Source organism: Triturus cristatus, chromosome 1_2 (assembly GCF_964204655.1).
Source record: "Triturus cristatus chromosome 1_2, aTriCri1.1, whole genome shotgun sequence".
Taxonomy (NCBI): Eukaryota; Metazoa; Chordata; class Amphibia; order Caudata; family Salamandridae; genus Triturus; species Triturus cristatus.
The window spans coordinates 492,929,593-492,952,958 of record NC_140580.1 but is presented as its reverse complement, the minus strand read 5'-3'; the positions used below and the strand labels follow the sequence as shown (position 1 = coordinate 492,952,958).

The 23,366-nt window shown below is 48.6% G+C and overlaps 1 protein-coding gene across 13 annotated transcripts in view; it reads right to left on the bottom strand.

Annotated features, from left to right (window-relative positions):
- Window positions 1-15,803, bottom strand: part of EBF3 (EBF transcription factor 3) — a 179,962-nt gene extending 164,159 nt beyond the window's left edge. For all 13 annotated transcript variants that reach the window (XR_014961777.1, XR_014961780.1, XR_014961781.1 and 10 more), the window contains exons 1-6: window positions 15,105-15,803; window positions 12,539-12,695; window positions 12,106-12,169; window positions 11,146-11,201; window positions 6,279-6,352; window positions 4,249-4,317 (exon numbers count right to left, since the gene is read on the bottom strand). Coding sequence is in view for 8 of the 13 variants with exons in the window: in XM_085606210.1 (XP_085462336.1) it covers window positions 4,249-4,317; window positions 6,279-6,352; window positions 11,146-11,201; window positions 12,106-12,169; window positions 12,539-12,695; window positions 15,105-15,238 (554 nt within the window). In the remaining 5 variants the exon portion in view is untranslated. The remainder of the gene's footprint in view (window positions 1-4,248; window positions 4,318-6,278; window positions 6,353-11,145; window positions 11,202-12,105; window positions 12,170-12,538; window positions 12,696-15,104) is intronic.
- Window positions 15,804-23,366: the final 7,563 nt, after the last annotated feature.

Sequence of the window (23,366 nt, the reverse complement as noted above, 5' to 3'; positions counted from 1 at the left end):
AAAGCTTTAAGTTCTCTGGTTGGAGGTGGGGAAGGAATAAAAACACTGGGCCTGGTCAAATGTTTATCCTCCTCGCTTCAGAAAACAACCTGACAAGAAGATGCAAAGGACTAGGGGAATAAGCCATTGCTGTGTGCAAAGCTTGGTAATAATCATACATAATCGTTTGGAAATATAGCTAATAAAAAATATAATGAGTGTTCAGCAAAATCGGCATTAGGCCCAAATTACATGATATTAATACTTGAACAGGTGCAGAGAGGCGCTGCAAATGAGGTAAATGAATAAAATGTCCCAGAGCACAACTGTGCGCACTGACAAAAAGTCAATCACATGAATAATTCAGTGACTTGGACTGCCAGCAAAGGTCATCGTTCTGTGACCTTTGTGACAGGAAGTGAAAGGAAACACTGTTGACAAAAAAAACTCCAATCAGTCCGCAGCCACTGTTCTGCAATTACTAAAGGTGTAAACCCAAAGTTTACAACCTATGACTTGGAAATCATTGCCATAAAATGTATTTTACATGTGTTAGCCTTCTTACATTGCCTTTTACTGTAAATTATTTTGCACGTTCGCAGAGGCAAGATTGACTAAAAATACAATTTGCTGTTGCCTTGCTGGAAACAATGGCAATTATGCATAACATCTGAGGTCAGTCGAGAAATATTTTAGAGCCAACATGGCTGAAATTTTGCAGCAGCTGTTATATATGACAAAACTTTTCTCCCCCACCCCTAAAACCCACGCCATTCCAAACTCTGAATGAAAGAAAATGAGATAAACAGATGTCTGGCTGCCTTACAAGGACGCAGGACACACTTGGAATGATAAGTTTCCTAAACTCTATATAATAATGCCAGATAGAATTGGGAGGGGGAGTATTTACTGCTGGCGGAGATGCCAATAAGCAGGGCACTATGATAGTACCATCTGGAAACCCGTTGCAGAGCATGCTATCCAGATTACAGCGCAAGCACATTTAATGTGCCCCAGCACTTCTGCCTCTGCTTTACGGCTCTGGCCTGCTCTCTGTTGTGACAGTAACCCAATCCCGGCTCTACCTCTTGGTACACAATCAGTCTTTTCAGTTTTCAACAGTTGGAAACTGGGCCTTCCTTCTTTTTTTTTCTTTAATCGATGTCAAACAACCAACTGAAAGTCAAGAAGAGAACATGACCAGGAATTTCTGTGGATTGTGACAGTGAGCACTGCTCTGACACAGTAGACCTACTTTAGCGAATAGTGTGTTTTTGGTTTAGGAGTTACACCGTCACCCCTGTAATCATTTGCAGCCACTGGAATGCAGGAGTGAAACAGGATAGAATTATCTGTGTGGGGCTGCGATATGTAGACAATGGGTGCTCCTAATGAGGAACATCTGCTTTTGTGTTTTCCCAGAAAACATTGTTCCACTGTGAAAATGATACCCCTGCCACTTTAAACAATAACATAAAGATAATACAGGCCTGTCCTTTTCTTACAATGAAACTGCATTAAGCAAATCCGGTTTCCGCCCCAAAAAAGTCAAAGTGCATTTATTTTTTGATCGCATTTTCACTCTACTTTTGCATGTCGATTGACTTCTCTGCAGAACTTGTGTTCCTAGTAACAGCATACTGAACTATAATTATAAATCACACTGTCCTCTTAGCATGATTTATATTCAGTGTTTTGTAAGAAAAACAAATGACAATTAGAAACATGGGCAGTGGATTAATGGGCATGACTCCCTATTTTTCAGGTTTCTCAAACTTAAAAAAGGGTCTCATGTGAGCACATGGATACTCCAGAATGTTGTAGGCGTGCATGTACTTGTTAAGACTGTTGACAAAGGGTGATATTGAAGTGGTTACTAATGGTTGAACTTGAATACATGTAAATCGATGGATTGCAAGTCCATATGATAATATTTATATCCTGAGGGAAAACTTGCAAAATTGGCAAAGCTCTCTTCCCCAACCCATCCACTGACCAATTAATAGGTTCATCTCGTTGTGGCTAATGCCTTACAGGCCAACAACTCAAATGCCCACACTTGAAAACCCAAGATTAACCTAGCAAGATCTGAGTAACCTTTTGCATGCCCTTATGTGAATCAATTATGCTTACAGGCCTACATGGTGTAGTATTGGCAACCATGCAAAGTATAAAAACCTGAACCAGGAAACAATGTTATTAAGGTGAAACACTTTCACGTTTCCTTATTTTAGAACATGAATACAATCTGTAAATTATTTTCCCATTTGTGTATCTCATTTTCAGGAACTTGCCTAACTTTGGCTTATGGACTCTTTTTGAAATTGCATAAGGTTACACTACCTTTTCCTAAAAAGAAAAAGTATGCTATCAGTTGTCGAAATTGTGCCTTGAAACTACTGTATGCCAACTGGTATGTTGAAAAATACCAACCACTTTGATAAATGAGCAAGTAATGATGCTTTGCAGTTTAGTGGATAAAAAGTATATTTATCTCAAAATGAGCTACACAGAAGATTATCAAAATTGCTATCTCTTTAAATGTTGAAGCGGAGCAGATTTTTCATCAATAATTAAGATCTCTAAAGCAGTTATGCTAGTCGTAAATGGAGTTCCAATCTTCCTTACTCAAATAAACATGGTAAATCCATTAACCAAATGTTTCTTGCTTTTTTTGCATGAGACACTTCTGGAATATCAAATTATAAGAAGCTTTGTTTGCTTTAAAGCAGTGAGAAATGTTCTAATTTGTGGCGGTGGCAAGGATTTGCAGTGATCCCCTCAACTGTGACTTTACTGTAAGATATGTGAAAGACCACACGCTTGTCACCAAAATGTGCAGTTTTTCAATATATTATTTGTGCACACTGTTAAAAGCAGGCAGCATGCACCATTGTTGAAGTATCAAACACAGGCTAAAGAAAGAATGCATCCGACTTTGTCTTAAGAAAAGCTCCACCTGACCTAATTTCAAACCAAATACATTTATCAAAAGTGTCCACTTTCATGCTTTAAGGCCAATATCTTTCAAAAGATCACATATTAGACTTGACAACCCTGCCAACATAGACAAACTTGGCACAAGTACAAACAAACATTTATGCGATAAGGGCCCTATGAATGTACATATGAAAAACGAGGTGGCAATGTAACTGACGAAGCAACAAGCAACCACTGCATCGGTCTGACACTCAAGGAGTGTATGACTGGGAGCTTACAGAAGGCTGAATGCATAAACGGAGGCCTGGAACAACCCCAGAGTGAAGGCAACAACTGGTCGCTCCTATTTGATTACTAATAAGAGAGATGTCCCTTGTGTGAGATACCAAGCATTCTCCGCTAAGCATACAGCTATTCTAGCTAGTTAAACATTAGCATTGCTCCCCATTGGTGGGACATATTTCTGTGGCTTAACTGGGGGACTTTTGCAGAGTTTATTTTGCAGTCATCCTGCAACAAAATTAATAGCGAAAGGGGTAAGTGAAATGATAACTACCGAAACCAAAATTCTGCTGCAACCTAAGCCATGTTTCACAATTCTAATGCCAGGCACCCATCTCTCTCTCGAATATATATTAATTGGTGCCACCAGCTCCAGCGCAGACAATCAACAGTCCAGTGACAAATAACCATCTGCAAATGTCTATTAAATGTAATATGAGTCAATATTTGGCAATAAAGTGTCTGCTAAGCATCAGCAACTGAACGTGTGAACCATCAGATCCTAGTGAAAAGGCGGTGCAATGCGAGTAAAGGAACGGAATGATAATTGCAATTAAAGTGATCATGTCAATTAGTGAAGTGCAACATGCCCAAAAAATACCACTTTTGCTTTGTTATACTCATATTCTATAACAAGAAAGGAATTTGAAATCGCCATAGGGGATACATATACATAGAAACATACACAACTTTGGCACTGAGCTACGATCCCAAGCACCGAAATAAGGAGCGCGCGTGCACGTAAACCACAAACAATAGAACACATGTGGCAAAAGGCAGCAGGCGTTATTGACATGATGCCTGCCTGGATTTAAGGCCAGGAACTATCTGTGCGTGCAGTCGTGCTGACGGGAGGAGCCGTGCCAGATGAACCCGCTTCCCTTGACAACTTGCAAGCAATTACCGAATCCCCACAGAGGCGGCCACCGGGTTTCCAAGTCAACCCACCTGTGCGCGCCAACAGCAGAGGACAACAACTGGTGCAGGACCGAAAATACACCCGCCGCCAGACTGCAGCAACAGAGGCGAGGCAGGGCCCCTTCTTACCTGTCTATGATCACGGGGTCTGACGGGGTTTCATTTCTGTTGCCACAACTTTTCTTGTCACAGCATCGGCTGCAAAACAATGTGGAAAAGAGATTTCAGAAAGTGTCCGTGTTTGGATAAACAGTCTTCACTGGAGGGCTGTATTAGTATGAACATTCAGTATTGGGGGCCTATGCAGTGCTAAGCAAAAGAATGGGCAATTCCCCGAAACAGAGGGGCACAAGAGGAAAACAGAAAACACCATATCCAGAGGCATGGCACATTGGCATGTGTTTTATTAGCCACAGGGTGAGGGAAGCGGGCACTGCAATTGTATGGCGAGCCCCAGACAATAAACGTATACATAAATCGCCAGACTCAAGCTTTGAAACAGTGTGTTGTGGTGTTTGCCTATGCAGTGAACCGAGGGGATGGGGGCAGGAGGCCTGGGAATAACTTTTTCACAGCTTCGGCTTTTGTTTACCTCTAATTGTCAAGCTGTTATTTCTGGGAAATATGCAAGATGCCACCTTTCAACCAGCATTTCTTTCGGCGTTTTATTAATTATAACCACAAATGCACGCAGTCGTCTCCCACAAATTTCCGCTGCGCCTCCTCTAAGCCCAGCCTACCTCTATTGTGGGGACTTTAATTAAAACAAAAATGAACGAAAATGTTATGCTTCTTGCATTTAGAAAAAAAGCATACTTGTGTAATGGTTACATGTCTAAATTAGCTAAATTAACACCATATGGTGGCAAAGTATATAAAGCCTTTTAAAGCTGACAGCTAAAGTGATTAAAGAAAAGTCTGCAGTCTTCCACTTACAGCTTAAATCACATCTGCGCACTTTCTATGTTAATTGCGCTACATGCAGAAGTGAATAATAAAGAAATTCCACTTTATTGGTTGTAATTCATATTTATTGCCTGATATGAGGAAAAGTCAGCTTTTGTATATTAGTGCCGTAACTGCATGTCTGCTCAGAAGTGGCATTTAGGCAATAAGCATCTTAGCGAGGCGCAGTGTGCCCCTCGGAGTGTGTAGCCCCGAGGTGTGCACGCGCTCCTGCAATATGGCGTCCACGCCTCACGTGCCGCACGCGCCTAGGAAATGACGCATTTTTTATTTGCCACGCGGGGGTGAAAACTCTTGTGGTAGTTAGGAAGGAAAAAAGGTGGGAAATTGCTCTTCTGACAGAGATCTCAAGTAATGCGCCTGCTCTCTAACAACAATATGAACAATGCAGCACTGCTCTGGGGGAGAGGTTAACTGACAGTATCAGAATCCAATTCTCACATACATGAGCTCTATAATAAGTACAAAAGAGTTTCCTTTTTTATCAATAACAGGCAATTGTATCTCTCAGGATGTGAGTGCTTCTGCAGGATGTAGTAAAATGATGCTGGCTGATCTTTGACTCCTGTTGCTTCGGTGACAGCAGCCTCGGCTCTGACTGGCTCAGTGTGTGCTCTGCTGCCTTCGCGCAGGCAGCACGCAGCGGCGCTTCGCTGCTGGGCTTTTGTTTCTGTCTTATTCAAAAATGAGTCCATCATCCAATTGTTTACTTTCCAGGTAGACATCCCAGCTGACGAGTTACAAATGGGTGCAACTGGAGTCAACAGGGAGGATCATAAAACGAACCGCAAAAAAACACAATACCAGTCGATGTCTTGAAACTGGGTGTTGGCCTTTAATTGTGTATGTTCTTTTCTGTGTATGTGTTTTAATCAGAAGAAAATAGTTTAATTCTTCTCGGCATGTGTACCTCCTTGTTCAAAGCCTCATAGGGAGTCCAATAGCACCCATTCACAATTGGTCATTGGAATGTCTAACAAAGTGGACGGTATTGCTGTAATTACTCGTAAATACCAAAGCATAACGTCCATGTTGAAATATTGTAAGCGATGTCAGAGACATGCAGCGCGAGGGCAGACTACGAGGTAGAGTCTGGTGCGACCATACACACAGTATAGTATTTTCTGGGAATATGTTGTAATGCCAGAAGCTATGTCTTGCACTTTTGACCTACATGTGAAGTCACTTCTTACCTGCACATGATCTCGTGCGTCAGGAGCACTCTGCACATCTCGGGGTTTTTGTCTTGTCCTTCATAGATGATGGCCTATTGCAACAGAGAGGACATTCACTGCTTGCATTAATTGTTTTTATAAAATACAACTGAAACATACTTTCATTTTAGAAAGGTAACAATGACACTGTTAGAAGGCACACGCCAGTCTCTTCCACCCACAGCTGGACGACATGATAAGTCAACTCTTGTCCAGACACCACTTCCGGATAGGGCCCTGTCTGTTGCAAGCGCGAACATTTAAACATAAGTAAAACATCTTTAGCCAGGCAAACACCAGCAGTTCTACATCCTCCAACCCAGACCTGCTTAAACATCTCAAAGGACGAGTCCCTCAAAATAAGACCCCGTTGGCATGGTGAGGAGGCTCTCCTCGCCTACGACGGTCTATGTGAAAAAGGATGAACAGAAACTCTCAATTTCCCTGGCTGCTTGTGGAAAATCTACTTGTGCGCAAGAAAGAAGCTGGGCTGGTTTTATTTTCTTTACTGTAGGCATTCGCGTTAATTGTGTTTAGAAGAAATGTTGGTTCACGTTTTCAAACTAAAGCTTTGCTTTGGGTATATCTGTCCTTTACTCTTTACACGAGACATTTCAATAGCGCGAATCTCCCACCACCGCTCCCACACCCGCTCAGACTGTGGTGTGACCGTCAAACTTGTCCCCACATAAATGTGTTTTCAATTCACGTTGGTCTAAACATTTTTGTTCGGCCTCGTTTTTAAGCTGAGCCGTATACAGTGAAACTGAGACCCTCATACGAGCAATAAAAACGTGTTGTGGTAAAATTATTCCAATTAGAATGAATTAGTGCTAAACTTCACGTACCCCCCAAGGGTTGAATTACCTGACCTCACAAAGGGACGCCTGTTTTCATCAACGCCAATAAAAAAACTAAACTAAATGTGGGCGTCGCTGTAGAGTTCACATATACAGTTCTAGAACTCGGAGCAACATTAAAACGTGCATTTTTAAGGTTATCTGCCCCTCTTAATGTTGTAGAACAAAATATGACACCCAGTTACAAGTGGAAGTTGAGAGGGAAACGTGTCTGTTTCACTTTGTGTAATAGCAAAGCATCTTTGTTTATAACAGATAGCAGTTGCTATAAGACCTTCTATTGACATGTTTTTCTCAAATCTTTGAATTTTACTTTCAACAGCTGTGTACACATGTGTTATACATACAGCATATTTACTTAAATCACTGGCAGTTGTGTTTCCAACGACTGCACACTAAATGTAGAATACCTCTGTAAATTGTGTCCGATTATATAAATACGGTGCTGGACATGTGCACAGGAATAGCTATATGGTTTAATTGCATGGGACGTAAAATGAATTTACTTCTCTTTTTCTCTGATAGAAACAGAAGCGGTTTTAGCGCCTTTTGGTATTCCAGACGTGTTCACAGCAATATGGTTATTACTGGATGATATTTAGTAAGATACTGCTAATGGGCAATCTGGTGTTTATTTTGAAACTGCTAACAATGATTTTTCTTGGGTAAAAAGGCAGTGTGTCTGGGAGCACGGCTGAGTGGGTTTTGAGCATAGGCTCAGACAGATGGCGTGGAGCTATAGGTGCGCTCGCCCATCGCAGTCTGCCTGTGGCTCGCCGGCAGGGGCTGGCAGCCGGTGCTGCCTAAGCAGCCTAAGTAGGCTCCGGTTCTGGCCACGGAGCGCAGGCCGTGTGAGTGCTGCCCTCCCGTGGGGAATCCTCCCTTTGCTCCCATCGGCTCTGCGTGGGAGCCCCTGGAGAGGCAAGTTTCAGGCACCCATAGAAAAGGCAGTTTACCTGCTCTCTCGTGTCCTCTACACACAAGGATTTAAACGGCCGGGCCCCAGTAAAAAAACAAAAGAAAATCCTAAAAAAAAAACATCTCTACGACCTCCCATTGAGAATCATTACTAGAGAGGACCATCCACATAAGCACCAGACAGGACAATATACCTGAACCTCTTGAGGGGGGTACCCATATAAATCCCAATGGAGGAGAATCCTCAGATAGGAAAATCCACATAAATCCCCGGTGGGGAGGGAGGCATGAACATATATTTTAATAGAGGAGCACCCCCAGTAAATTCCCAGAAGAGCATCCAGCGAAAGGAGAATCCAGGAAAAAACAATAAAAGTCCATGACTCGTAAAGCAATGGGGACAATTAATTGTTTAAGCCTGGACGGTTAAAACAGAAGCAGTTTGGCATAAAAATACCGAGTAGCCCATCTAAATAGGTGATGGCAGTTATTCCCTTGTCATTAAGAAAGGAATAGGGCCTACTCGTTCACAGAGCGGCCCTGGGCACCACCGACAACAGGGCGCTTGCTGCCCCGGTGGTCACTGGCGGGTTGGGTCCCGTTAACCCTGCAGTTCCCCTCCTAGCACCTCTCCCCTGCTGCCCCTGCGTGCACCCTACCCCAGGCAGCCAGAGTCGGACTCTGACAGGGTCGTCCCTCCTTCTGAGCGCGAGCCTCTCGCTGACGGCGGTGCGCACTGCGTGACCCCGTGACCTGTACGCGCAGAGGTCACGTCACCCGTCGGCTGGCAGACCCCAAGGGACCGTCTGGAAGGGGTAGAACCCTCCTGTCTCGGGGCGCCCAGATCCGGAAGAAGAGCCTGGTGGGTTTCAAAGTTTTGAGGCGCCCTTCTGTGCTGAAACACAAACACAGCAATGATGTGTTGCCTCCGAGCTGTCAATACTGATCCCAGTGAGGACCTGTCCTTGCCAGTGATCAATAATACAAGACCCGCTGAGGGTTGGGGGCACTATTGACGGTTTTACAGTAGCATGCATTGGCAAGTACAATAACCCCAGCTGCCAATATTGGAGAGTGCGAACACGGCCTCTCTCCCTCTTGTGCGGGAACAAAGGCGGAAGCGGGACAGGCCTCCCGGCTGTCAGCCCAGCGGCGGCTTTTCCTAAGAGGGGCCGGTGTCAGGGGTCACCCTGGCTGCGCAGCCACCCTCTGGCACTGCAGGGCAATGCTGCTGGGATCCCTTCTGGAGCCGTGTCTCTGACAGTATGATTTAAAAAACAAATTTAGGAAATATCCAAGTCCTTCGACCTCTGAGAGTCTGGAAGGCGCTAGCCACAGTCCCTGCTCCTGTACATGCTGTGTTCATGTGCCACCTCTAAAAATTTAAAATAAAAGACGAATGGTATGGAAGAGTCTGCCATGCGGGTCACGTTCTGCGAGCACTGGGCTCGGTACTGTGGTCGCACAACTCGTCTTTGGCTCAAATCAGTTTCAGCGCCTCCGCCGAATCGGCGTATTTATAAGTGATTTATTTTTATTTTGTAGCACAAACAGAAATCCATAAACTGTCGGTTCAGCGCCATTGACTCTTTGATCAGTTACAGGCTATTTTTTTCTTCCGTCAGTGAGGGGAGATTAAACGCCTTTATTTCCAGCGCTGTTTCTACAGCGAGGCACCGAGCTAAACGCACAATAAAAGTGTACTTAATAAATGTATCCCCCCTCTCTCGCACTGCTACTTCATTCGGCGGTCCTGAAACTTATAGCCGTCTATATAAGCCCCTTAATTAGGCGAAAGCGATTTCCGAAAACATTTAGGCTGCTCTGTACAAAAGGAAATAAACCCGCATTGTCAAGTCAAGAGCGCTCAGAGCCTAAAAGGGTTTCTCTCTGTAACCCATTCAAATAATTGCTGAAGGGTCGAACGCCTTCCTCTTTGTCACTGTGATTGTTCTGTGCCTGTCACTTCGGCTCGCCTCTGAAAGAGACGCACATTGTTCCACCACAGAAGGCGTTGAAACCTAACCTCATTTTTTGATCAAGGTAAGTAAAACTTTGTTTATAAATACAAGGAGGGGGAGACTGACACACACACCGCGCGCTACGCTGAGCCCGAGGAAGCAGCACACTTTGTCAAAATTAACGTGACACGAGGAGAGTTCGGAGAATACATCTGTAAACCTCATGTGCGCTTTGTTTTGTTGTTGGTAAAGGATGCACCGCGCTGAACGCTTCTACCTGAAGCGTTAAATTGCATGTTTAGCTCAGAACGTCTGGGAGAGACCTTTTTTTGCTTAAACGGCGCACAGACATTTGAATATGTCTCAATAAAGAATTATGCACCGCGGTGGGGAGTTAGCTGTGATGAGGCTGTCTCGGTGTCGCCTGCTTATCTTTGGGGGAAGATGCACGAGGCGGGGTAAATAATTTAATAAGCCGCTGCGTGTAATTATGTTATTTACAAGGGCTGACAGAGGGTGGAAAGGGAAAAAAGACACAAGAAGCAGCGGGAGCCGCACTGTGCGGGGAGAGGACGGACGCCGGTGACCCCTGGAGCTCGCAATTTGAATTATGGAGATGGGGGGCTGAGAGGTTACTCTGGGCTACAGGGGAACACGGTGACTTCTCACCTCGAACACATTTCACTTGGAAATCGAAATAAACGCCTCGCCTCTACCCCCTGTCACAAGGTGAGCGAAGGTATTTAAACATCAGGCGCTGAAGATTGTTTTCTACATTTTCTTTGTGTATAAAGCAATGCCGCTCACTAGGTTTTCAACCCAAATAATGTTATTAATAACAGCATGTCCCCTTTGCATTAACAGTCTGCGTCATGTGAAGTAGGACACATTGTGACCCTGACCCTTTTGGTAAAAGCATTTCCCACTTATTTAAAAACATTGTAAAGAAACACGTGTCGCGCGATTGTAAGAGCATGGTGTTAACGTTGCCTTGCTATATCCACTGAACCTAAAACCCCTCAAGTTTGCATCGCTGCTGACCTCCCAGTGAGGATGAGAAGCGCACCCTGCCCCAGCACCAGGACGCAAGTTAAACAAAGCTCTCACCTGTTTGGTCATTGAGTCTATGAGTCGAACATACAAGTCCTGCTCTGTCCTGACTCCTGCGGAAAGAAGGACACGGGAAGAAGCAGTTAGCAGAACTGTCGTAGGTTAGACGCAGATGTACGCAGCGGGCAGCGAGCTAGAGCGGTTACTAACCGAAGAGAAGCCGCGTGCACAGAAATAAAAACACACGCGTTACCGAACACTGACTTACAAACGTTACACATTGTTATCGGGGATTGAAGACACTGCAAACCAAAGTTGCCTTTTGTATAGTTTTATTTTTGTAGATTTATGTGGCGCGAACTCGACCCGAAGGTATCGGAGCGCTTTACATGAGCACCAGTTACATTACACATTCATTTTTTGGTAGGCGCGGGGAGATTAAGTGATTTGCCTAGAATCACAGGATGCTGAGCGGACGCCGAGGTTCGAACCGGTTCCCCAGCTCCAAAGTCGGCAGCTCTAGCCCTAAGGCTACATCCTTTCCCAGTTGTTATATCACTAATTTTACAGTAGTTTTGCAATGCCAGTTTATGTTTGAATATAGCACTGACGTTTTATTTCCCAAATGCTCTCTCTGAGGAGAATGTAACAAAGTGAAGCTGGGGGCGTTTTGCGCTTGGTTACAAACATGCTGCATTTAGCCCCGTGAATGCATTTACCCAAATTAATTTACTTTAATTTTAACAACTAAAATAAGTCACTTAAAAGTGATGTTGTGTTTGAACAAATATCGACCTCTTTTTTTTTTTTTACTTTCCACTTCAAGAGCAACCGGTTAATCACGTGAAGCACCATCGACGTATCGATCTCTCATGCTTTGTTTTCGTTCGGTGCCATGAGAAGATTTGCGTTTACAGCCAGTGTGTGCCTAGCGCGCAGCCCCGTGCCCCGGCAGCCCTGGGAGAAGCAGGGCTGCCCTGCACCCCCGTGCCAACACCTATCCAAGAGGCCACTTACCGTTACTGTACAACAGCTGCAGTTTATAGTGAATCCCATTGTTGGTTTTCTCACTGTTTGGCTCCTGGAAACAAGTGAAAAGAAGGGCACCGGTTACCACACGCGTCACACCCCTCCCACGCTGCCCCTGTTCGCGCTTCTAGAGCTGGAAAGTGCTTCCAGTGATTTTGGGAGGACAGCTAACAGGTACCAACTTTTGGCATGGCGGGAAGTGCAAGGTTTTATTCAATCTGGCGACAGCAGCCAATATTTTGAGGGTAATTTGGTAAAAGCTCCGCTCGCGAACCTTAAGCCAAATGAGCGCGGGCTGCACGTGGCGCGCCTCTGGAGTCCCGTTAGGGCTCAGAGCGGCGCCGGAGCCCGGGCCAGGGCCATCCTTCATCACTTTAATCAGAAGTGAAATGTGGGCGCGGGCGCGCAGGCCGCCACTTACTTTCTCTTTCTCCACAAAGTCCACAAAGGCCGTCCGCTCGATCTCCACCGGCTGCCCCTGCCTGTCGTACAGGGCCAGGACGAAGTGGAAGAAGTTCGACTTCCGGAGGTTGGACGGCGGCTGCTTCTCGAAGTGCGCCCGGGCCAGCCCCACGCCGCTGCGGGAGAAGAGAGGGAAAGAAGGGCGTGGGTGAGGAGGAGAGATGAGACACCTAGCCGGGTGAGAGGGAAGATGGAGGCGCAGGGATGCACAGTGGAAGGAGGCGAAAGGCGACCAGGGTAGGGTGAAAGGTGAGAGGTGGAGAGGAACTATGGAACATGGTTGGGGTTACAGTCTGCACGGTGAAAGCAGGAGAGGGAATAAGGAAACTGGTCTGGCTATGCCCTGCAGGGTGAAAGGAGGAGAGGGACTATGGGACATGGCCTGGGGGTACGGCCTGCAGGGCCAAAGTAGGCGAGGGGGTATGGGGAGAGCTTGCATTGTGGACGGCCGGCAGGGCCTCAGAATGAAGGAAAGGTCAGTGGCTGTCTGGGTGGGTCGGTGGAGGTGCGTAAAGAGGTGCACTGAACAGACTGTGGAGTTGTGCTTCGACTTCAGAAGCAGTGGGGAGATGGGCTGTCGTTGTGTTGGCGGTGCAGGAACTGAGGCACCCAAGAAACACCAGAGGTCTCGGGTATCTTCAAAGAGGAGCATGAAAGGGTGTGACAGGGATTACTCGCAGTGGTTAAATGCTGCGTCTGCTGCCCGTGGCCCTACATGTGGGTGCAAGATGAGATTGCCAAGACCACCTTCACGCCGCTGGCACAGACTTTACACCCGGGGCTGAGTGGTGACTTCACAGGGGCAGCGTGGCATATTTACACTGGAAGTATGGTGTCTTTACACCGGTTATATAGTTGTTTTATCGCCCGGTTAGCATGAACAGTCGTGGCATAGTATCTTTATGCTGGCATGAGCGTGGTGTTTATACACCGTCAGCAGAGTGTGTGTGTGTACCTGTGTGAGCATGATGCGTTTAGACCAGCAGCACAGAGTGTGTGTACCGGTGTGAGCATGGTGTGTTTACAATAGCAGCATGGTGTATTTACAATAGCAGCATGGTGTATTAATGCATGTAAGACGCTGCCTTTGTACCGGGGGAAGAGAGTGTGTTTTAAAGCGGTTGGTAGAATGGCGGCACAGCATTTCAGTATGTATGTTTACATCAGAAGCATGGACTGTTTACATGCACCTAGGACAGGACGATGCCTTTCATATGCCGGGGCAGCATGGCATCTTTACAAGGAGACAACCAATCTCATTACAGCCAGAGAGCATGGCTTCTGTGTACATGGCGTGGCCCACCATGTGAACAGAAGCCGTGCATGGGCTCTGTACACCTGGACAGCGTGTTTGCTGTACACCCGGGCTGCACGGTTTCTGCACGGTTTGAGGCAGCGTGGTTTCTGTCCCGCGGTTCTCCACGGGAAGAGAACTGACAAGGTACTCCCCGCACTCATAGGAAGTGTAACTTCCCAGACTTCCCTGGCAGTGTCCCTTCGGTTTCAAGTGTCTGTTGAGCATTGACTCTCCGCCCAGAGGCATCGAGCTGTGCTGAGCAGAACTCCCACCAAACGTGCTTAGTTCCTCCGCGGGAAGGCGGTGTCTGCTGGGAGCCCCGGCAGAGGGCGCCTGGCAGGCACTGCAGAAGGGCGGACACAATCAGCAGTGTGCACCGGGGGTGCAGTTGGGGAGTTGCAGTGGAAGCTCGGGGACAGCCACACTGAGGGTCTCGTGTGCGACAAAGGAGTGGGATACATTGTACTGAGGGGCTCAATGTGTGTATCTGCACCGGGGGTCTGTGAGTGCTGGCAGGGAGAGGCTCCTGTGTGTGTATCTGCCCCGAGGGCTATGTCTGTGTAGCTGCGCCGGGGGACTCTCTGAGTGCTAGTAAGGAGAGGGTCCGGTGTGTGTCTGCGCCGGGGGATTCTGTGAGTGCTAGTAAGGAGAGGGTCCCGTGTGTGTGTCTGCGCTGAGGACACGGTGGGTACTGACAGGGAGAAAGTTCCGTGTGTGTAGCTGCACCGAGGGTGCAGCAGCAGCGATGAGGCTGAGTGTGTGTGGCTGGGGAGAGGACTCCGTGTGTGCAGCAGCAGCGATGGGACTGTGTGGGCGGCTGGGGAGAAGGCTGAGGGTGTGCAGCTGCACCGGGTGACTGAGTGTGGGTGGCTGGGGAGAAGGCTGTGTTTGTGCAGCTGCACCGGGGGACTGAGTATGGGTGGCTGTGGAGTGGCAGACACTGAACTGAGGGCTGCACCGGAGGGATCCCTACAGACGCCGGGGAGAGAGCGGCGCCACAGCTGGATCGCGCCTGCTGGGAGCAAGGGAGCCACCGGCAGGCACGGTCTGCACCGGCCGCGAACGGCGGGGGAGGAGGAAGCAGAGGTGCACAGAGAGCTCGGAGGGCACAAGAAGTGGAAGGCAGGGGCAGGGAGGCGCCGCCACTCTCTGACAGGCGTGGAGAAGCGGATTTACCGCCGCTGGCAGCGGGACGCAGGGGGCGCCCCGCGGGCTCTGGCACACGTACCTCTGCGCGGCGGTGTTCGCATCCACCACCCCGGCCGTGTGCATCCACGACCGCACCGGGTTCATGCCGCTGCCCAGCGGCTCCTCTTTCATGGTCGTCCCACCTCGGGGTATATTTTCCTGAATCCCAAACATGAACACAAATTACGGGGCTGACACAGCTCCTGCCAGAGGGGTGCGACGCCCGGGAAGTGTCAGGCTCGGCTCTCCCCCCTCTCTCCTTGGCGAGGGGCTGTAAGCGATGACTTGACTCCCCGCGAGCAGGAGGAGAAGAGCCCAGTTCGCTCGGCTCGCTTCTTCAATCTGTCCTGGCGTGGCACCACATAAACAATCGCCCGGGTACTTCGTGCAGCTTCTTGGACGCCGTTCCAGTTGTTCGGGTGTAAAAAAAAAAAAAGTACAACTAGCTGTAAACCAGGGTTCTTTTTTGTTGCAAGGAAAGAAAGAATAAATATGTTTTGCTGTTGTTTGCAGATGTTCTCAACGTGGTGTCATCCTAGTAAAAACAGCATCAAAAAAGCTTCAGGACACTGCTGAATCGACCACTTCTGGCAAGGCTCTCCCGCTCCAAAAGACAAATAAACGGAAAAATGATTACCATGGAGGTGTTCCTGGGCACAGGAGAGGTTGGTGAGGGGCCTTTAGCGTCTCGCAGAATGGATGGAAGCGTACAAAACTCAGCCCTCTATCCCCGAGGAATGGAACCTTTCCCGGGAGCCAAAACTCTACACCCCCGGGAACGGCGCTGTCAGATTCTGACGCGCGGGGGGCGGGGCCTGACCAAATATGGAGCGCCATCCATTCCTGTCCGGCACAACTCCACAGACTCGGCTGCTCGTTGAGATGTGAGTGAAAGCTGCGGGCTGAGAGGCGGGCTCCACTTTCACAACAGAGATAGAGAGGCTGATAGAGCAGCGGCGAAGGCAGAGGGGCCGTGGGATAGTGAGAGGGGATAGGGGGACAGACACAGAGCCAGGGGAGTTAGGGAGGAAAAACAGTGAGCGAAGAGCTAGGAAGATGGGGAGGAAGTGTGGAGGTACGGCGTGGCTTGAGTGATGGACGGGCAAGGAGGGATGGAGAACCAGGAAGAAAAGGAACAGGGGACGTGGAGCGTGGGAATAGATGGCAGGTTAAAGACAAAGAAAAGCAGGGAGAAGATACAGAAAGATGGTGAAGAGAGACTCGGGGCGAGGAGAAAACATAGGGAGCAAGGGAAAACAAAGAGATAAAGTCATAGAGAAAGATAAGGTAGAGAGCAGGTGGAACATGGAGGGTAATAACTAAAGAGAAAGGTGAGGTATTGAGAAGTGATGGACATGGAGAGCAAGGGAGGAAGAGAGAATAATGAGAGATGTGAGAGTGAGGCGTGAACATGGAGAGAAGAGACAATGAGAAGAAATTGTATTATAGGTAGTTAGAGATGATAGATAGATAGATAGATAGATAGATAGATAGATAGATAGATAGATAGATAGATAGATAGATAGATAGATAGATAGATAGATGGATGATAGATAGATAGATAGATAGATAGATAGATAGATAGATAGATAGATAGATAGATTCAATGTGACAGCGATTTCGTAAAGGTATTCATGTTTTATCTCATGTAATTTCTTTTTTTCTTAATTAATTGGGCTGCTGTGATTTTCACGTGTTTCGTGAGTCTGCACTGCCGAACTTTATTAACTAGAACAGTGTGTGTGTGTGTGTGGGGGGGGGCGTTGTGTTTGTGCCATGTGCGTTTGTGTTATTACTGTGAGCGCCGTGAGACTGACCATAGCTCTCTTATGCACACTTAGCAACTCTATTGGGATTGCAACAATTTAAACCGCGCTCTTATAAAGGCTGCGAAAGTGCGTGGAGACGCCTGGGGGTTGATAGTGGCTGTACCCTCAATACATAGCAGGGAATTGGACGGGAAAGCTGCATGTTTTTTTCTGCAAAAATACTTTATATTAGTGAAAACATTCCACCGTTAGACATAGCTGAAATAAAACTACTATGTCATACTAGTAAAACACATCTGCCCATAAACTGAAAGTGCACCAACTTTTTACCAGGGCCGTTGCCACACAGGTGGACCCGCGCGTTACAAATCCGTCACATCCCCGGCGAACCCTGGGAGACATTCCCTTTTAATCCGGCCTGAAACCTGAGAGGAATCGGTTCCGAGTTGAGCATTCGCGAGAATTGCCGTCTGCCCATCTCGAGGCTCACACCGGTGCCCCACGGGCCGGGACAATGCCTGGCTGTGCAGAGGGGGAGAAACTTGGCCACCCCCAGCCTTAAAATAAAAACAGATGTCTTGCTGGTAAGTGGGACTCCCATTTCCCCTTTAGCTGTTTCAGGAAGAAAAAAAGCGTGGCCTGAATGTGCCTCTTTGTGCACATGTCGCTGGGCTGCGCGCAGGATTTGCACAGGGCTGTTTCCTCTCAGAACCGACAGAAGAGGACCCGGGGAGGCAGCAGGCCTCGTGCACAGGGGGGTCCCCGATGTACAAGGAGGGCTCTGTGTGCACGCGCCGCTCATGCTGCGGAGGTCTGTGGTGATATAGGGCCAGCAGCAGGGGTCCTGCAGATGGGACTGGGCCCTTTCCACAGGCCCACGAGGGTCTGTGGCGGCAGCAGGGCCGATGCACAGGGGTCCCCTCCTTCAGTGGAGACTCAGCAGGAGGTCTTTGGCGTTGCAAAGCGGAATAGGCCCGGAAAGGCGATAGGGGCCTTTGCGCAGAGGGCCGCATGTCTGCGTCGTGACTCTGCTCATGCCGGGGTCTCTACAGAGCCGGCGGCAGAGGCCCTGCGGAGGCAGCAAGGCCAATACGCGGGGAGGCTCAGCTTCAAGGGTGCCCCTGTGTGAACACCCCCCTTGCAGGAGGTCTTTGGTGTTACAAAGCCGAAGAGGCCTTGGAGGCGAGAGGGTGCTCTGCACATGGCTCCCAGTCCTCGGCTGTGGCTCGAAGATCAGACACAGCTCATGCCGCGGCCTTTGGTGTTCCAGAGCCTGCAGCAGAGGCCCCGCGCGCGGAGTCAGCATGGCCAGTGCCAGGGACAGCAAACAGCTCACAAGGGACGCTTGACACCTGACAGAGGTGGGCATTAGAGCCCAATGAAGACGGGGGCCAGGGGGCGCCACTGAGTACACACACGGCGTGCGCTGGACACCTTCCCAGGGGACTAGTGGGGCTGTCTGGACACAGAGCCCCACCCCCACCACGTAGTGACACTAACATAGAGGGCCAGGCGAGGGACGAACACCCCCTAACGATACTCTCTCCGCCCAGCCTGGGCTTGCGCTTCCTGCTCTGTCATTTGCCATATTAATATTTTAATTAATTGCTGAAAATCGAAGTCCAATCTTTGTTATTAAGGGAAGGGGCACGCTACCCAGCCCCACTTCCTGGGGGCGAGAAGAAGAAAAAAAAAGATGTGTTGGAAAGCAATTTATTTTTCTGGTGTTGGGGGTTAATGACTATTGCCAAAGATAAGTGAATTATCAAAGCTGTTGCTTCAAGCCCGATCTCAAAATCCATTACATGGCCGGCCGTCTAATTAAATACGTAAGTATAATAAAATCATATTTTATGACTATTTGAGGGTAATGAGATTAGCCTTTAAAAGCGATCGCCACATCCTCGGAACGCCAGTGTCTATAGAATGCTAATAACCCTAAATCAAAGAATATGGAAACTGTTCGTTAGAAATTAAAACAAAATTCCTATATGCACAACAAGCCCAGCTCTTCCCGGGCACAATAGGAGAGATTATGGAATTTAATATGTTTTGTCGACAGTGGAAAAGCAGCAACAATTTCACAGACTGAACCGAGAGACTTTGTTTGCATGTTTTTGTTTCATAGACGGATTTACCGAGGGTTACTTTTTTTGTACAATGCGACGCTTAATAATGTAAGTTAAAATGCAGACAATTCTTTATGGAAATGCAGTTTTAGCTGCAGCTCGGAGTCTGCGCCCCGGCTACTAAACTCCTTCCAGTATCTTCAGTTCAGATTACACGCGCCCAGGCGATTTAAATCTGGTTACCAAATTAGACGGCTCGAAAGGAAAACAAATCCCTTTAAATCTGATACTCCCCGCTAAAGACGGAAAACAAAAGTTCATTGAGACCCTCGCAGAAGGTAACGACCCCGCCCCAGAAAAAAAAGAAGGCGCCCTAAACCTTTCTGACAACAAATGCAGCTGTCCCCGCACTTTGGGCGACATTAGGCGAAAATGAATGCAAATCTGTGCTCAGAAACCATCTGGTCAGGGATGGGGGGGTCAGCTGCTGCTCACGGCAGGCGCCGGGGCTGCCTCGTTTGCGAGATCGTCTGGCCCCGCACCCCGAGCGTGGAGAATGCGCTCTTTATCGCCCACCAACTTTCCGCGTTTTGTGTCGCTCTCCTGGCTGCGGCTGGGAGGCAGAGGGCGAGCACGGGGGCCGCAGACGGCCGGGCCGCCCTTGGAGAGCCGGCAGCCTGTACCCACGGCCCGCCGAGGATCGCTTTATTTACCAACGGTGGAAGTGATGGGGCCACTTCGGCATTAGTGCAAGGGTCTGCTAAGAACGCCCTCCCTTCAAAACTGCTGATTGACTTGTGCACTTGAGCGAGACTTCAAAGGTGTCGGGGAAAGATTACTACAAATCGCGGGCCCCAAAGTGTGTTTTCTTCTCTTGAGAAGTAATTTGGGCAGAGTCAGTACAGAACCACATGTGCACAGCTGCACATCTTGACAGCTCCTGTGTTTCCCTTTTCTAGTAGAGAGGCCCTGTGGGTGAAGGGGAGCTGGCCCCTTCACACTTCCACTGCTCTTTCCCTTTTGCCCCAGTAGAGAGGTCGTGCGGATGGAGGGGAGGAGGCCCCCTTGACGTCTCCACAATTCTCCCCTCTGCCCCAGTGGAAAAGCACAGCGATGGAAGGTGGCAGGCACAGGTCCCCTTGTCTCTTGGCTGCTGTGCCTCAGAAGAGAGGCCCTGTGGGTGAAGGGGTGCACGTCCCCTTCACACTTGCAGTGTTTACCCCAGTAGAGAAGCTTGTGGTTGAAAGGGAGCAGCCCTCCCCTCCACTGTTCTCATTGTCGCTCTGCCCCACTAGAGAGGCCCTGTGAAGGAAGGGGAGCCGGGTCCCTCCCCACTGGCACTGTGGCTGCCTGCACGGACTGTGTTTGGGGCGCAGCAACAGTCTCCCCGGCCGGCCCCCTCCGGCACCAAGTTTTGACCTCGACAGAGTTAGTCACGCAGAAGGGGTGCGGGCCTGAATGCGATTTGCATGCTGCCGGCCGGACCTCCCGAAGCCGCGGCCCTCCTCCTCGCGAGGCGCGCACGGTTCCTTTTGTGTGGATTTACGGGCTGAGGCTTCAATGATCCCCCACACATTTGCATTTAAATAGCGACATCAAGCGATTCGCGTGCCGCACACCAGTGAGCCCCCAGATGTCAGGCCCGAGTCAGTCAGCTGGTCATAGCCCAGCTGTCCCTGCCCCACATCATACCGAAGCATTCAATGACCTTAAAGGGGCAGCGCCCGCTCCTAGGTCCCGTGCTCACACTACAGTTGGGGCTGGGCGTCCCTTCACTTGGGACACATTGCTTTAAATACGTGCTCATTTTCCACCTCATGATTCGTTTCTGTCCTCGAAAACTTTGGCGCAGTAATGGTATGCCAAAGTGAGGCACTCGACAGTACGAACCGCACTGAAGAACTGCCGGTGTGTGGGAAAAGAGAAACTGAGACCCCCCTCACAGTACCAGAAAGGCTAACACCGGAAGAAGCACATTCTTCTACCTAGGTGGCGTGTGATGTAAGAGGAAGCATACTTCTCAAAGGAAATACCACAGAGCAGCCTGTCTTGCAGTGGTGTGGAAAAAGAGACAATACACCCATTTTCTGACTGGAAAAGTGATAAAAAGACGCATAAACCATCGCCTGTCCATGTCAATGTGTTGAAAAACACCAGACAACATCGAACAGACAGTTAAAATATTTTGCCGGTGGCAATGAGTCACAAAACAGACACAGCGCACTTAGGCCCATGTGTGACAAAAACGCAGCGTCAGACTGATTTCACGGTAGTTCTAGTGTGTGCCAAGAGAGAGAGACACAATTCGAAGGCATTGTGTGAAAATAGGCAATCGCCTATTCTGCCCTGGTCGGGTGTGGCAATACGCAGGAGAAATCACCTTCACCCATGGTAATGTGTGAAGAACTACACATCCTGCCCGCGCAGCACGCAACAAAACGGACAACGTACATTTTTTTGCCTGGCAGTTTGTGACAAAACAGCCTCACACCACCTTCATTCCATGACAGTGTGTTGGGTGAAAACATCAGACCGATGCCATCTTTTGCAAAGGAATGTGTGATAATAATTAATAAAGATCTTCTGCCCTGCAATGAGTGACAAAGAATGAGAAAAGAGGCAGAAAGTCACATGGGGACATGTCACAAAAAAATAGATAATGGTCCACTTTTGCTACAGTAAAGTGTCACAAAAAGGGATATTTGTTCTCTACTGTGTAACCAAAGTGTGACAAAAGCATACAACGATCCGGATCCGCCTGGCAATATTCCATATGAAGGGGATACAAACAGGATCTCCCTTGCTAATGTTGCAGACATACACATATGGTCCGGTACGGCCTACCGCCCCCTCCTCCCTTCTTTTGTGACAGACATCAATACAATCAATTTGTTTGGAATAGGGGGTCGTTGACCCCCGATCGTATTTATTAACAAACACACATATTTGCACACAAATATATAATTACGCAGAAATGAAATGATAAGACAGGATTCGGTACATTTTTGATTCATTCCTAGCTTTAACCAAGTTCTAATACATAATGTTCCTATCCTAGTCTAAACATATTGCTGAGCACATTTCTGCGTATTACTTTTAGGGCCTACGGCAAGGTCAACACGCTGGCCCCTCCCCCTTTAATCCAAATTGTCCCGCGCACCCTAACCAGAGTGCGCATGCGCAGGAGGCCCAGCTGACCAGGAAGTGGTTCTCTCCATATTTGTCCCGCGCCCCCCAACCAGGGTGCGCATGCGCATGGGGCCCAGCTGACCCGGAAGTAGTTCCTTCCAGGCAACCCCCATGCGTTCAAGACTTACTCCATAAAGGGGCCATGCAGACAGCGCAGCTTACTTACGCCCGCGTGTGGGGTGGCCAACCAGCCAATGGAAAGCGTAACCCTCGTTTGTCCCCGCACCGTTGCAACCAACCGGTTGTAACTGCCCCTGGAGTCAGGTGAGAGCCACATGTCCCTCCCCTATGGGCGCCCCATTTAATAAGGCGCCCCAAAAGATTAGTCAATTTAGTCTGTACAACCGATGACCTTACCGCCTGACCAGAAATACCGCCTAAAACATGATAAAAAGGCATTTACATACACATTGTCTTCGTAATTGACATCCTGTGGAAAAACACACTAACATATTTCACTTCAACAAACATTTATCTCAGGGATGGTGGGTGGGGAAAAAACGTTAAAGGTCCTCCCGAGGGAGGAGGCACACGCGTCGGGTGTGCTGCCGAGGGGAGCGGAGAGCAAAGAGACTGCTCTTCGCGCTCCCCCCGGCTTTATACTAAAGCACATCTACCAGTTGGAACTGGTTCTTGCTGAGGGGATCACCCGCGCCCCGGAAGTGATCCGATCACTTCCGGGGCGCGGTGGGGTCTCCCATGACCCGGAAGCGATCCGATCGCTTCCGGGGCACGGCCCCCAGCCAATGCGGGGACCAACGGAAAGGGAAATGATACGGGGGCATGGCCGACCACCATAATGGCGGCGGGGCCGATGCTGGCCCAGCCTTCCTCTATGGCCCGGTACGGCCTACCGCCCCCTCCTCCCTTCTTTTGTGACAGACATCAATACAATCAACTTGTTTGGAATAGGGGGTCGTTGACCCCGATCGTATTTATTAACAAACACACATATTTGCACACAAATATATAATTACGCAGAAATGAAATGATAAGACAGGATTCGGTACATTTGATTCATTCCTAGCTTTAACCAAGTTCTAATACATAATGTTCCTATCCTAGTCTAAACATATTGCTGAGCACATTTCTGCGTATTACTTTTAGGGCCTACGGCAAGTTCAACACGCTGGCCCCTCCCCCTTTATTCAAAATTGTCCCGCGCACCCTAACCAGAGTGCACATGCGCAGGAGGCCCAGCTGACCCGGAAGTGGTTCTCTCCATATTTGTCCCGCGCCCCCCAACCAGGGTGCGCATGCGCAGGGGGCCCAACT